Below are 16,377 nucleotides of genomic sequence, written 5' to 3' on the forward strand. Positions count from 1 at the left end.
TGTCCATTATATGACTATAACTGAAATATGTTTCAGCGAACAGGTAAAAAACAAAAAAAACTTGTGTCATTGTCCAAATATATGTGAACCTAACTTTTTTCAGGCCTGACACTTCTTCTGTCCTCCACTTTTCCAGGCGGACAAGTGGAGGACAAGTATCTTAAGTACACAATACACAGCAAGCTAAAATATGCTGAGTTTTTGGGTAATGGCTCTGTGTAATCACCTTATTGTTGCAAAACCACTATTTTATCCCTGTCGAACTGTGTTAGCTTTGGCATTTTTCAAAGATTTTACTAAAGAAATTGTAACAGATTATGTGTTTTTGTGACAGGCTGCTGTAACAAAAGATATTGGTTTGTAAAAATACAATTTAAAATTGGTTCTTTGTTGCCTGTTATATGTAGACAGAACACTCATTCATCCCTTGAGGTGGTGCCATTTATAAGCTCAAGTGATTCTTAGATCAGTGGCGTAACAAATATATATATATTTTTTTAAAGAGTCAATTTCTGAAACAAAATATAATGAAATGCGGCGTTGCACAGCACTAAATTTTAAACACATTATTAAGAAATGCTCAGGTTATTACTAATTATATATATGTGTGTAGTTTCTTTACACCTGGTTATGTGGAACTCCCACCAAATGCAAGACTGCCTCAACATGGTTACATTTGACTCGTGGGGAAATTATTACATTGCTACATATATGACATATACACTTGCACAGGAGGTTGTGTTGTTCCTACATACAGACAGAATCTATTCACAAACACACACAGACACCACGTCAAATCCACGTTTGTGGCGATTAGAAGTGTCTTCCCATTCACAGAGAATCCAGTTTCAGATTTTATGGATCACTTTTGATCACTACATAGTACGACTCCACTTTACATCTCGACACAGACTTTGATCAACCCCTTATTTTGAACTCAGACCCCTCAGATCAGAGAATCAGTTACCATCACAGGTTCCAGAGTGCAGGGTGCAGAGTGCTTAAATCAAAGGGGGAGTTATACTTGTGCTGAGGGTTTTGCTGTGGGATAAGCTCCAGTTTGATTTTCCCCTCCCTCTATATATATTAATTTACTTCTATAGAAATAGTCTGGCTTTCTTTTTTTAATAATACATGTCATGTCACTATGGCTCTTTTGTCTTTTTTCCCCTTACTTAATTTCTGTGAAACACATTTTAAGTGTTTTTGAAACAAATACCAAGGGCATTATCCCAGCTGGTAAAGAGGAAAAGCATCCTAAGAATAAATTATGACACTTCTACTTAGTTTGCAATCATTTTATATTTGAATATTCATGTTCCAATTATGCAATCTTTTTTTTTTAGCCACAAGTACAATTTGTCCAATATCTAATGCACTATAACAACCTGCATTGTATCCATTTTCTTCTCCTGATAATTTTTCTTTTGTTAAAAGAAAACAACTGAAGGCCACACGTAAATCATAAAGGAAATTTTATTTCATTTTGGATTAGAAAGTTGTTCTGCATTCAGCTCATTACAGTACAAACCAGGAACCAAAATTCAAAGGCTGCACATTGCAGCTGATGGACAGAGTAAAAACAAATTACTTCTCAGGTAGTAGAGTGAGGCGCTGAAGAGAAAAAGGAAATGAGAGAGAGAAGAAAACAGCAGAAGGAAAAATGATGGGAAAATTAAATTATCAAAACATAAGCCTTCATAGAAGGAGAGCTTCCAGATTTCCTGCAGCTGATGCTGCAAAGAGTGACTCCTAGGAGAAAAGCATCTTAAAACAGGAGGCAAACATTATTTCACATTTGATTCTCCATGCACAAAAAACATAGCTGTGACTTAATCTCCTGTCTTATGAGCGGTTTTCTCACACCGGCCGTGAAACCAGGTACTCAAGTTTCACGTCAGCGTACTTCACACTTACGACTCGGCACAAGACGTAACACAATCAAACTGAAACTGTCGATGCTCAATTCTTGATGAACTGATAAATCATGGATAAACAGAGGGCTCTGAAACAGCTGCGGGCCAGATAAATCTCCGGGAAATCGGAGAATACCACTCGCCTGCAGGCAAAAGTTGTCACGTCCAGAAGAAAGCGACGTCCTTTTTAAGAATTGGGAGGCTGGAAGGTCTTGGAGGTGGCAAGCATGGCTCGCACTTTGGCCATCAGATCCTGCACAAAGAAGAAGAAGAGAGAAAAACAAAGCATGAGATGAGTTTTAATGTACAGCTTTCCCACTAAGACCCCTAGTACAATGTTGCAACTGGCATGGAAAGAGATATGCCATGCCTCAGTGGGTATAATAACAATACAACTAGTAGTCATTTAGTTTGATCTAAGCAGATCTACTAAATCACCTCCAAACAGAACCGATCAAAATTTAGGAGCGGAGCAAACACACTGCACTGGAAGGGGAAAAACAAAGCACTTTATTTTGAAAGAACTACAAAATGGAAAAAGTAGATCTGCCAACGCTTTTCTTTTCTTGTCACAGTGTATTACTTCTCCTTTAAGAGGAATAATTTCTCCTGTATTCTTCAGCAAACTATTCCCTGCAGTACGAAAGAGCTGCTAGTAATGGGGTTCCCACTGACAATCAACCATGCAGCTTACAGACACACAAGTTCACCCATTTGTTTTAGCACAGTTTTGCTTGTGGGATGAATGAAGGCAACGCTTTCATTCATTTCATAGAAGAAAGAAAAAGTGAAGGAAGGAAGAAAAAGAGTATGCAGGAATGTATAAATAGTCACTGAAATGTTACACCAGCCTCAAAGTTTTGTTGCACTGCTATTAGTGGTGCAACGGATCATGGTTGATCCGAAATGCGAACCGATCCCACTCCACAGTTCGGTACGCACGTGATCTGAAGATTCGAAAAAGAAAAAAGAAGTATGTGTATGGTGCGCGTGGTCAGTCTGTCAAGCGGTAGTTATGGCCAGCGCTAGCGGTCCAAGTGACGGAGCAGAGAAGTTTGCAGCATTTAAGCAGCCCTTTGCTGCCCAATCCGACCGGGCTAAAGCTATTACAAAAGCTACTGGGGTGTTTAGCTGCAGACGGGAGGCCGTATTCCGTTGTGCAAAACAAGGGGTTTAAACTGTGATGAACGTGCTTGAGCCACGCTATGATATCTCGTTGCGCGTCCACTTCAGTGTGACAAGATCGTTCCAAGCATGTATGAGCAGGAGAAGTTTAAAGTTATGGCTGAACTGTCCCAGGCATCTTCTGTTGCTCTAACTACAAATGGGTGGACCTCCAGGGCAACGGAAAGCCACGTGACCGTGACCGCTCGTTATATCACAGCGGAGTGGTAGATACAAAGCCCTGCACTGCCCTATAGATTACATTAGATTAGATGAAACTTTATTTATCCCTCGGGTGGGTTCCTCCGGGAAATTCAGTTTCCAGTAGCACAGCACCGACAGAAGTTGCAGAATGTGAGCAGAAATACACCATATATACACATATATAAATACAGAGAATACAAAAGGGATAAATAGAATAAATAGGAATAAGAATACAAGGGAACGGCACATTTCAAGTATTGTGAGTCTATTACACCGTTGGACATTAACAAAATGTCCAACAGTGAAAAGGCACTACAGCTTACTTGTTCCCCCCTCCTTTGTCCCCGTTTCCCCTCCCTCTCTCCTCCAGCGAGGAGTTAAACAGTTTGATGGCGTGTGGGACAAAGGACTTTTTAAGTCTGCTGGTCCTTGACTTTGGGAGAAGCAACCTCTCACTGAACAGACTCCTCTGGTTGTTTATGGCCGTGTGCAGAGGATGCAGAGGACGCCCAGCATGGTCCATAATGTCCATATTGCACCTTAATTTGTTTTTATATAAGTGCGCGGAATGAGTCTTCAAGTTTAATGTTTTTCAATAGGCAAAAAATACTCAAATAAGTAAATGGCGAGTCGAATTTTTGTCTTTTTTGTCTTTTTCTATTTTTGCCTATCCGAAAATTGATCCGATCTGTGACTTAAAACCGTGATCTGATCCGAACCGTGAGATTTTTGATCCGTTGCACCACTAACTGCTATACATTTTAAAAGATTAACAACAGAATCCCTTTAAAGGCAATTAGAAAACACATATATTAACTCCTCGGCCAACCCACACATATCCCCGACAACTGCTCTGTAAACAGGTTATTTACTTAAAACAATATAATTAATAGGAAGTTGCAACGAGAGTGCACAGCAGGGAAACAGAAACACAGTGGAAGAAACTGCCAAACAGCAGTTTTTCCATTTCCACTTTCTCCTCCTTCACTCTTCAGGTAGAAATGTAAACTTTGCACACCACGGGGGCAAGTGCTTACGCTGCAGAATAGGAAGTGTTAATTTGCATCGCGTTGCACGAGTGACTCATGCACGCATGGACAAATATCCACCCTTGAGCTCTCCTGACAGATGAGACGAATTAACAGCTGTAATCACAAGAGGGGGGAAGGAGCTGTCATATCAAATCTCTCTAAAGGCCGTTTCTCTCAAAACTCTGATGTTCTCGGATATACACAGATAATGAACACACACAATGCTCACAACATATGACAATGCTCAGAATTATCATCAAGTGGCTGGAGATGTGCTCTAAATACAGCTACAAGTGTCCCGTCTAACTAATGTGCAGCTAAATTCTGGAGGTCTTTGCGTGCTGCACTTCAGTCGTCATGTATGAGACTATGTTGCATGACTTCTGGGACCAAAAAAAAAAAAAAGTTTGCTCATGAGTAAACAATCAATACATTCATCCATTTTCTTAACCACTTATCCAGTTCAGGGTCGCAGAGGGGCTGGAGCCTATCCCAGACACAATCGATACAGTATTAACCTAAACAGTCCCTGCACTGCCCCACGTTCTGTAAAGAAAAAAAAAATTAGCAAGATAAAATCTGAGAACAGTTCATCCAAAAACCACCAGGCTGCTCAGCATTAGTGAGAGACAGCACTCTGTTCACGTCACTGTAAGTGAGTAGTGGCATGTTTAAATCTGGTGTGCTAAATTTAACCAGCAGGAGTCGTCTAATTGGAACGCTTTCCTATTACTAAATTAATTAAAGACAGACACCTGAGTTTGAAGTTGAACCTTTTCATAAAATTCACATTCAACTTTTTGTTTGATGCTGGAGTTTTAGTTGAGAGTGACAGTTAAATTACCAGCTGTACTTATACCTCTGTAATAATGAACAGGGATACCTGTAAGAAAAACATGTTTTTTTTCTCCACACTGTAGCATTTGTGCATAATTTAAGTCCATATCATTTTATTATATTTGCCTCATCTACACTGGAGTAAAGACCGACGGGCAGCTGCTACTCCACAAGCCCACCACATATACACTTTACACCAACAGAGACGGCATTTAACGACCTCCCCGTACCTATAATGACGGTTTTGACACCTCAGTATATATCAATAAAGATACGGTTTGATGACCACTAGAACAGCTTTGGGGTTTTACACGGGTACCAGCAGAGGAAGAGACCACCCTGACTAACTTCTGATGCACACCCACTCATTTTGTTCTATAAGAAGGCCTGAAGACACGCACTGGTCGCTTTACACAACGCAACTACAAAGCTACTTCTAATTGTGTATCGTGTATATTTACTAATTGTGTGTCTGTGCTTTTAAATGCTGTCTGGCTTTAAGCTGAGAAGTACAGCAGAGTATTTCCTTATTTGACTGCAAAATTACACCAAAAATGTAAATCTTTTTTTCACAGGAAGCTTTAGCATTAAATGTGAAGGTTTGTGATACAGTAACATTTGTATCGTGGTAATAGCGGGGAAATAGAAGGAATAGATCGTGCGAGGTGCACAGCTTCATCTACTTAAAGAACACGGCCTCTATTTATACTGTTTTGCTGTTGTGTGTGGGATGGAAATCAGATTGTGGCTGTGATTATTATTGACCGGCTTCTTTAGAAAACAATGCGAGACTGTTTGGAAGCAAACAGATATCACTCCTGTCTTTCTGTTGTATTTCTGATAAAGCAGCTGATCAAAGTCTGTGTCAGAATCCTGTCATCAAATTAAACAAAAGGAAATAGCACACATTACAAAGACGGCTTTATTTTTAAACTGGATTGGGATGTTGGGTTTTTTTCCTCATTAGGACAAACTATTTTCCTTGTACTCTGTCAGTTAACCACATTTACGTGTTTAGGATTGAAACCTAATTTTACAAACACTAGGCCTGAAAAACTAACATGGAAGCACTATTTATAACTCTCACTGGGGACTTAAGACAGTTTTAAAACTATAACCAGTGGGTCAAGTTAGGAAGTTGGATTACAGAAATAAGAGTGTCACATATTTGCTTTTAATGCCAACAACTGTTTAAAAAAACAACAACAAAAAACCCCCAAAAAACTGTTAGGAAAATCTTGAGGGAGCAATGCAGCAGCCACATGTATTGATATCTAGCCTTTCTGTCATTAGATTCCCCCCAAGAAACTATGCAGTGTTCAAGATACCCACACTCCTAATTTAAAACACTCCCGGTCCCAGTGCAGTTCACTGTAAAGGTGAACAAAGTATCTTTCAAATGTACAGCAACAGGGAAGACGGGAAACACGAGAGAAATAAGAGCTGGAATGAAGCAAATAGCAACTAGGCACCCTAAGGGAAGCAGAGCCCATTAGGCAGATGAGGATGTGCTGAATTATTCAAGATGTGTTTGTAAAACATCACAGATGGGGTATAAGTAGTTAGCGGTTTTGAATCCGAGTATGTTGCAGCAGCATGTTTCCACGAGCTAGCTTGTGTTGCTATGTTGAGATGAAGGCGGGAGAAGCGACATTCAACTTTCAACAAGATAATGAGAAAGAAACGGAAATAGGACTTTTTTGTTGTTGTTGTTGTTGATGACAGAAGAATCAAGAGATGCTCATGCTCACTGGAACACACACACACACACACGGCCAGGTGAGCGAGTTAGTTTCACTTCAGTTGAAGTTGTACCAGTGTTCATAGAAGAGTTAGTGTGAACGCAGAGGCAACACTATCGACCTGCATTACATCGACCCCCAGAAGCTCTAGAAATCCAGCACACTGCAGCCTCACTGTAAGATGTTGTCTAGTATGTACAGTATTCAATAAATGTGAGAACACCGCTGTGTTTATTAAATGACTTAAAACTGTATCGCCGCTTAATTAATGCATTAGTCACAACCTGAAAAAGAGTATCTCGCCTTTTAAATGGTGGATATCGTGATGTGAACCTCTGGCTTCTGAAGATTGTCTTGAATCCTTGAGATGAACATTATCACCATCGCTGTCTTGGTATTTTAAAACTGGATGTGAAACTGCATGCCCATTGGCTCCTAACTCTGCTCTAGGCTCATCTTTTTATATCGTGTCCAGTTTTACACCTACAGTGAGGTGAAAAAGTACTTTTAGTCACACTAAAATGTTTCAGATCCTCAAACAAATTATAATATATGGCAAAGATAATCTGAGTAAATACAAAATGTACCTTTAAATGAGGACTTTATTTATTAAAGGAAAAAAAGTAATCCGAACCTACCTGGCCATGTGTAAAAAAGTAATTGCCCTCTTGTGAAAGTATGAATTAACTGATTACTCACATTTATGTCACTCACCACACCCAGGCCTGATTAATGTCAGACTTACTGAATAATGAAATCACTTAAACAGCACCTGTCTGACAAAGTAAAGCCTAAAAGATCCTAAAAGCAACTCATCATGCCATGGTCTAAAGGAGCAGCTGGAACTGACATCTATCAGTCTGGAAAAGGTTACAAAGACATTTCTAAGGCTTTAGGACTCCAGCGAAACACAGAGAGAGCCATTATCAACAAATGGAGAAAACCTGGAACAGTGGTGAACCTTCCCAGGAGTGGCCGGCCTACTAAAATTCATTTCCCATCGAGGACTCATCCAGGTGGTCACAAAAGAGCCCAGAACAAAATCTAAAGAATCACAGGCCTCGCTTGTCTCAGTTAAGGTCAGAGTTCACGATTCATAACAAGAAAGAGCCTGGGCAAAAATGGCATCCATGGGAGAGTTTCATGGCGAAAAACACTCTGCCGACCAAAAAGTACAGAAAGGACACAACACACACACACACACACACACACACACACACACACACACACACACACACACACACACACACACACACACACAAGAAGGCTTTGGAGAGTCTGGACCAACTGACATGCTTGGCATGACCTTAACAAGAGGAGCTATTACTTTTTCACGTAGTGTGGGGTAAGTTTGGATTTAAAAAAAAAATTAAACCAAATTTTATATTTAATTTGGTTACTTTTGTCTAGTATTAAAATTTGTTTGATGATCTAAAACAAGTGTGACTAATATGCAAAAGAGAAAAAGCACTGAATGGGCTGCACCTGTCTAAAATCATCACTGATCTAACATTTCTTCAGGGAGACTGATGATACATTAGAAAAACAAATGTTAAACACAGTTGGAGCAATAATCAGGAGGAAGAGAAAAAGCCATGGTCCCACTCAGAATCAGAGTGGCTGTTCGCTGCCAAATACACTGAACTACTTGCACATCTTTGAAAATAGACGGACAAGTGCTTTACCCTGAGCACAGGGGTTATCGCTGGAAATTACAGCTTCTGTGGTGGCTCAGACAGTGTGAAGAAAATTGCATAACATCAGCTTCTATGGACAGTGCCCCCCAAAAATACCATTTGCTCTTCAACATAAAGGTGCAAGATTAAACTTTGCTAAAGTACCAGAAAAGAAGCCTGATTGACACTGGGAGCACCTCCTTCAGTCAAATGGGAATATTTTTGATATTTTCCTCTGATGAAATCCAGCAGGCTACACATGAACCTGCCCAAGACTGCCACAGTGAATGCATAGTCACAAGAGTATAGAATGGAGGTGGAAATAAAGATGAGATGGGCTGCACGGACACAAAAAGTGTTGGAAGAGGACACAGATGTCACCGTGAATGCCTGAGGATATGACAAACTCCTGTCAGACGAGATGACCTCCAGCCTCCAGAAGCACGGCAACAGAGGAATATTCCTGCATGATAACAATCTAAAGCACACAGCAGACACACTGTGACGTGGTTAAGTATGTCACCTAATGTCAATCCAATATACCATTGGAAGATTTTAAAGAAAAGCAGAGCAACATAAACCCTCCAGACTGTCTATGAATAATGGCAGAACACTTCTCCAGATTTGGCGCCACATAAAAATCGATGCTAAAGACGATTAAAAAAAGAAAAAAGAAAAGTCAGTGGACAAACAAAGTACAGAAGAAATAAAAGATCCAAGTTTACATGCGAGTAAACGCCGTGCTCAGCTTAGGAGAAACACATTCCCAGTAAGGTGACACAGTTCTGAATAATCAGTCTTTTAGGTGATATTGCACAGAGCTGTACTCCCACGTTTGACGCTTTATGTTTACCTGCATGCTAGGTTTATTTCGCTCAGTTGGAGGAGAATCCGTGTATCAAAATAATGCATTGCAGAGGCAAGTATAAATTAAATTACTGACATTTAATCAGAGAGGTTTATGGTGATGTAGACTTAAAAAGTATGTACAGACATTTTTGGGCTACTCAAAGTTCTCCTAAGGTTTTCAACAGCAGTCAAATACAAGTAGATTAGGAGCACAACACGTGTGTGCTTTAGGAAAGAGATAAAAGCTACATAATAAATATGAATCTAAATGAGCACAATGTCCAAATGAGGACTGACAGGACTCAACAGTGACTGCTCGTGTTTTTGCACTTTTGTTTTGTGGATTTTACAACAATTTTAAGGAGAATCATTAAACGGACATTAATAAAGACAGTGTTTAAGAATATCGGTGATCTCTGTGGATTATATAACGCTTCGTCTGTAGAACTGATACGCGTGAATGCACTTATCTGAGGTGCACTTCTGAAAGCAACAAAATAGCGGCTATAAATTGTCTATAGCAATTTAAAAACATGCAGGCGCAAGGAGAGTGCCTGCCGGGGTCAGAATTTATTGGCGAGCCGTGTGTGAGGTTACACTGTGAGTTACGGGTGTGTAGCACTTATTCAGATGCAATTGTTTTTCATTTTTCGCACCAAAATGAGACAAAACACCAACACAGCCTGCCACTTACTCTACATTAAACAGACCCAATATGACCCAGACGCACTATAACAATACAGCAATAATTATGTGACACCAATAAACATGTTGGTTCTCCTTTGGTCTGGAGGTGCCTTTCACTGTTTTGGCAAAATCAAAGGAGAACCTGATGCCACGATGTGCATTTATATTTTGAGGCATTCTGTGCTTCAGCAGTTTGAGGAACAAATACCCCCTTGCATAAAACAAGACAGACATTTTTAACTCCATTATTTTGAGTTTGTCTTGGAGGAACATGAGCGGAAACTGTTCTGGCAACACAACGTTATCAGTTTTTGGAAATCCTGAGATGCTCCACAAGCGCTAATTGTACTGTTGTGTTGTTTTGTGTGTGTTCGCACAGTTTTCAGTCATGCAGCGTATTTGTCAGACACAAAATGAAAGGGTGGACTAACTGGCATTGTCCCGTCCAGAAAATTACAGGATAGCTGCTGTAATCCATGTCAGTGCCACCTTATCAGGCTGCATCAGAAACAATTGTATGCAAATGTTGGATTACTGTTAAATGCATGGCACTGATGTAAGCAGTATGTAAAATTCTCTCAAGCACACAGACACACACATACACACACACACACACACACACAAAGGGTATTTTAACATTTGGTTTAGTCAACTGTTAGAAAGTGGCTACACGCAGAGCTCTATGTGCAGTTACTGTAATTTTACAGCTGGAAGTGTCTATGCTGTGCTCATCACTCAACAGGAGACTATGGGTTGCATTAGGGCATGACGACAGTGGCAACTATCCAATCAAACCTTTTCAGTAAGTTTTCTTTGTGTGTTTTTATTAAAAGAGAAAAGAAAAGCCTGACAATTTATTTTTTTAAGCAATTTGGGGAACGTGACTTCTCATCCTGCGCTCCCAGGATGAGACGCGCAGGGCCGAAGAGCAATCTGGAGCCAAGATGCACTGCCACGATGAGAAGTGATGAGAAGCAAAACTGACACAAGGTTCAGCTTTTAAGTTGAAGTGACAACTTCTTAGCAAACACTCGCTTATTTACACATCATGTTTGTCGTTTAGTGCCAAGCAGGTAGTGTATGACGAGCTTTTACAGCTTTAGGCTTAAACCCAAGCCCCCCAAAACTGTGGGTTTACTTTTTACACAGCTAAGTAATAAACTAAAACAAGTTATAAAGTTATGTGAAGCCAACCTCTGCTTCTTTGTTGCGTTATAAAATGTAAAAGAAAAAAAACACATGGGGTATATAACCATACTGAATGTTGAAACCTTGCCATTTTCTTAACTTGAACTGACAACTTGCTGAACTTGACCTTGTGTTTCTCAGCAGTAGTGGTAATGGTCCTTCTTGTCTGAATTTACAAGTACCACTGGAGAAAACATTTTCAAGACCATGTGCTGCTTCTGCCTCCTTCCTTTGCAGTGAAGTGAAATCCATCTCCCAAAAGACTTCGGCAAGTTTGCAGAGGTTTCTGTTTTTGCCTCTCGCTTCATCGGCGCCAACTAATATTCAGTCTCTCTTATCCTAAATTCTTGGCGAAGCTCCCAGGATGAGATGCGCAGGGCCGAAGAGCAATCTGGAGCCAAGATGCACTGCCACGATGAGAAGTGCTGTTTGTTTATTAAAATAAGAGCACATGTACCCCTAACAGTGGTAAACAAGACCTCAGGAACATGGTTCAACAATGTTATCCAACAAAACACTGTCAGAAACCTGCACTCCGCCATCAACCGGTCAACCATCAGTCGACTGTAAACTTAGCAGACACTTTTAACAAATCAAGGCCATCTACAAAGCCGTTCTCACCGCTTTGTTTTGACAAGTGTTACTTCCAAGGTTATGAGAGAAATGTTAAGTTACATTTTCATCCAAATCAAAATGGATGACAAGTCCCAGAGGCAAGCAAAATCATGAAGGTTTAATATCGGTCGTTCCGTGGCAACGAACCAAATTCAATTTGCTGCGGATGATCATTCAATATGGCTGAAAGCGAGTGAACCTGGAGTCCGCACAGTTTTCTTAACGACAGTTTCAAACTGTCAAGAAACAAAATCAGACCGGCAGTTTTTCTCCAGGTATGATGCATGAGATTGGATTACGCTGCCACTGAATACAGAGTGCAGCTTTATCACATTTGCACCACATATAAATGTAAGACAACGGCCTCCCCATGGTTCAAACAAACAAATATAGCGCACCGACGTGCTGTAAAAACACACAGAAGGTACAGGGAGAAGTGGATAAATATAAAATGAGTTCAAGTCAAAAGCTCTAAAAACTAGCTATATTTTGGTGTATGAAAGAGAACAGCACTTTCCATCCTTCCTCTTCACATGATGGAAACAAAGAACACCACTAAGTACTTTCATTGGATGGGATGTAAAAGTTCAGCAGGGGACACATCTGGGATAAAAGCAAAGAACAATACCTGAGTTATTTTAGACTGAACAGAGGATACTATGGATGAGGACACTGCCTTGTCTTTCTCCAGAGAACCACCCCTGAAAAGAAAACAGAGGAGAAGGACACAAAAGAGTCAAATAGCATAAAATCAATCATGTAAACAGGAGAGAATATTCAATATTTATGATGTTTCTCTGAAATGCCCAAAGTTCGACAGGCATCGAGAGCGATAGAAAGAAAAGATGGAAGGAAGGAAAGAGGTGAGAGAAGAAGCAACGTGTCCTGTAACACTGAAATATCCATCTAGAGCTAAAAGACCAAACACAGACAGAGTATTTAATCACGCAGACAAATTTCAGGCCTCAAGTTCAGCTTCACGGCTCCGTCCGAAGCTTAAATGTCTCTACAGTCCAGCATTTCATAATTCATCAAGAGATTAAAAAAAGGAACAAGTCATGTCCACGTTGACTGAACACAACAGGTGAACACAACTGCAGAAAAGACCGCTGCTCATGATAAAAATTTTAGCTTTTCCTCCTCTCACGAAGATGGAAGATTTCAAACGTTTGTGCGTGTGAATGGCACTCAGGACAAAGTACTACCTGCCCCTCCCGCTGTTATTATGGCATCATGATCTAGTTTCCTTTCCCCGGAGAAAGTAAACAGCAAAACCTTTCATGCTTTCACCCACAGTTTAGGAAGAAAGGACAACAAAAGACAGTCTTCTATTGGAATGACTCCTGCGTCTGCTAGGATAATTGTGCCCCACATGAAAAGACGAGCATTTACTAAATCTATGGAAGAAAAAGCATTCCCCTTCGTAACAAAGCGCATGAGACGGCTGATATACTGGTTAAGCAGAGCTTTTAAAAACATTAAATTATGGTGCATGCAATACTTCAGTTTGAACATAAAAGGAACTGTTGTGTTTTTCAATTTTGCAAAAGTAAAAAATATTTACATTGTTTCCTGTTTTCCCAGAAGCCTGTTTTTTAATGACGGCAGATTTTAAAAGTTATGCTGGGTTACACAAACTAAAGACCGAAAAATAAAACTTTTATACACTAAACTACAAAACAAGTGAACATCCACAAATGCACCGACTGGTATCAGCTAGAAGGCATGACGCTTAAAATCTGGAAACTTTGCAAAGGCTTTTGGAAATAAGAGAGGTGGGATTTAAAATATTGTTATTTTGTAATTAACAGGTTCTATTTACCAGCAAGCCACAAGTTCATAATAAGTCCTTCTCTTTTAGTAAGATATTGAAGTGAACAGAGTGCGCCTGGCCAACATTTAGTCTTCTTGCATAGAAAAGTCAACACGCTGCTGAAGTGGCAGACTACCAACTCCAAGTCTTATCAAGTCTGTGGCCAAGATCATTAATGCGCTTTTGCCCTTGTGACCTTTAAGCTGAAAGACCCAAGCTGTGCGCTGTGATATCAGCAGAGCAAACACTGTTCAGTAGAGGGAATTTAGAAACAGAAAAAAAACAACAACAACATAAAAATAAACATTTCTAAACATTAGTCAGTGTAAAAGAGTGCATCAGCATAACCTCTGTTAGGCTCTTAAATCGGCAGCAGCTGAAGTGCTTGATTATCAGACATAAAGGAAAAATCTATTGTTGCAAATAAGAGAGATTTAAATGCAAGAATACATCTTCTCATTTACTTGAAGCTAAAACAAAAAAACCCAAAACAAAACATTTAAGCCTTCAGTAAAGAGACTTTCATTTACATCTACATGCTGGATACAAGCTGGATTATTGACAAGCTTCTGGAGGGGTTACCTTGAGTGAGCCAGGCTGGAGGCGGGGCTCGCTGATGGAGACAAAACTCTGCCGGGTGAAGAGTATGGTGAGAACGAGGAGGCCGCAATTTGCATCTGTCCTGAGGATGACAAGGAGCTCCTCTGCTGTTCGGGAGGAGACCTGACAAAAGCAAGAAGAGCACAGCAGGAGCTAAAAACTAAAACGTCTCAATCAGATATTAACACTGCACAATAAACAGTGGTAGTTTGTATCTGCCATCCCTTCTGATGGCAGAGCTTGTACAGTCAAGCGAAAAATATGACAACACAAGCCCCGCATGAAATACTGGTGTACTCAAAACAAAATGTACAAAATAAACGTCTTGAATTATAATTTAACTGAGCATATGAACTGGTGTAATATACACCCTTAACTTCACAGGCCAATTAAACTCTATTTAAGAGGCATTTTGCATAGTTATTCCCAGTCTCTTACTCTGGTTTGAACAATTCCCTGCAAATTTCTTTCAGTTACAAGATTTTTGAGGATTTTCTTGCTTGTGCTGTTTTTTGTTTATAATATTGTAATATTAGTATTGCCTTGGGGTAACAACTAGTCCACTTCATAAGGCTTCATTCTTTCATCATTATCCTGATGAGAGGTCTGTTTCTGGTTCAGGTCTTTCTTTTGGACGGATGCCTTAAAAATCTTTAGAGACTCTTTGGTATGTTGCAGAATTCCCAGGTGAATCAATGACAGGAGGCTGCCCAGTGCCTAAAGCAGTGAAACGCTAGTGAGCATATTTTTTTTTAAAAAACTGTACTTTTATTTTTTTGTAACAATGCCTATTTATCTGTCGGTATCAAGTGATTGTTGTACAATTATAAAGACAAAACTATATTTACTGGGATGAACTCTGCAGTGCATTTACCAAAACTTCCTCATGCCCACCCCTTTTTGGGGAATCAAATTGTCTTCTAGTTACATGAAGTTGGCCTTAATGACACATGGAAAACCTTGAACACTGAAAACGGTTCCCCCTGCTGCTTTTGTAAAAATAAAGAAAACTGAAGAATATCAAGAAAATATGGACTAACCACCCAAGAGTTGCATCATTAGTGCCCCTCTCTCAGTCTTAAAGGCTGCAAAAAATCAATGTTTTTAGTGTGAAAACAAAGCTGCATGTGAGGACCTATGACTTGTTCGCAGCACACGTTGAAGACACCTGCTGTTAGATTTACCTGGATCTTGAAAGCCCCCTGGGCAAGTTGGAGCTGCTGCTGGGATAATAGTGTTCCCGCTCTTTCTCCTCGCGTCTCCTTTCTGATGAGTTGCCCCTTCTGTCCTTTCTCCCTGGGGAGTGTGAACGGGATCTGGACAGAGAGCAGAACAAAGAGAATGAAAGATGGAAGAAATCGTTAAATATCAGAAGGTAGAATATGAGAGAGAAGCAAATGTATTGGAAATAAAGAAAAAGAGGAGAAGAGTGAGGCAGAAAAAAAAGGATAAGCCTAATGTAGTTAAAGTGAAAAGGAAAAAAAAAGGCGACATGAGGGCTTTTGCACAACTGAAAATGAAGAAAAGCTGGGTTTGAATAAGACTTTTTATTATTTCAGTAAACTGTTGGAAGACCTGAACGTGGTGCAATTTACAGATAAACACTGTTTAAATACTGAGGAACTCTGAACAGGAAAAAAAATCATTATTCAGTTCATTACTTTAATACAAGTTATATAAAAGGACTCACAAAATGGAAATACTACTTTTATTCTTAACTAGGCAGAAAAGCATTAAGTATTCATAAATATTTTAAGAAATTAATAACCTTGTCAGATTTCTTTCCATAAAGGGCATAGCCAAATTTATTTTGTCCCACAGGCTAATATGCAGAACATGCATGCCATTTACAAACACAGCATAACAAGGCTGGAAAATGAAACAACCAGGATAAGATTAAGAATACAGCCTGCTTGTGTGCGTCTCTTCCCTATCACAATGTTCTAATAGTTGAACCTCTCAGTTCAGTTAACTTGCTCAAAACAAACAAAAAAAAAAAAATTCCCAAACCCCACAAATCTGTAGAAAGGCAGCATAAACACAAAGCAAAACATA

At 39.8% G+C, this 16,377-nt stretch overlaps 1 protein-coding gene across 6 annotated transcripts in view; it reads right to left on the reverse strand.

The window, feature by feature from the left end:
- Positions 1-1,458: 1,458 nt before the first annotated feature.
- Positions 1,459-16,377, reverse strand: part of sfswap (splicing factor SWAP) — a 50,311-nt gene continuing 35,392 nt past the window's right edge. For all 6 annotated transcript variants that reach the window (XM_063478680.1, XM_063478678.1, XM_063478679.1 and 3 more), the window contains 4 exons: positions 15,507-15,638; positions 14,305-14,445; positions 12,538-12,610; positions 1,459-2,169 (listed from right to left, as the gene is read on the reverse strand). In XM_063478680.1, the coding sequence (XP_063334750.1) occupies positions 2,104-2,169; positions 12,538-12,610; positions 14,305-14,445; positions 15,507-15,638 (412 nt within the window). In that variant the 3' untranslated portion in view covers positions 1,459-2,103. The remainder of the gene's footprint in view (positions 2,170-12,537; positions 12,611-14,304; positions 14,446-15,506; positions 15,639-16,377) is intronic.

The sequence above is a fragment of the Pelmatolapia mariae genome, linkage group LG7, assembly GCF_036321145.2.
Source record: "Pelmatolapia mariae isolate MD_Pm_ZW linkage group LG7, Pm_UMD_F_2, whole genome shotgun sequence".
Lineage (NCBI taxonomy): Eukaryota > Metazoa > Chordata > Actinopteri > Cichliformes > Cichlidae > Pelmatolapia > Pelmatolapia mariae.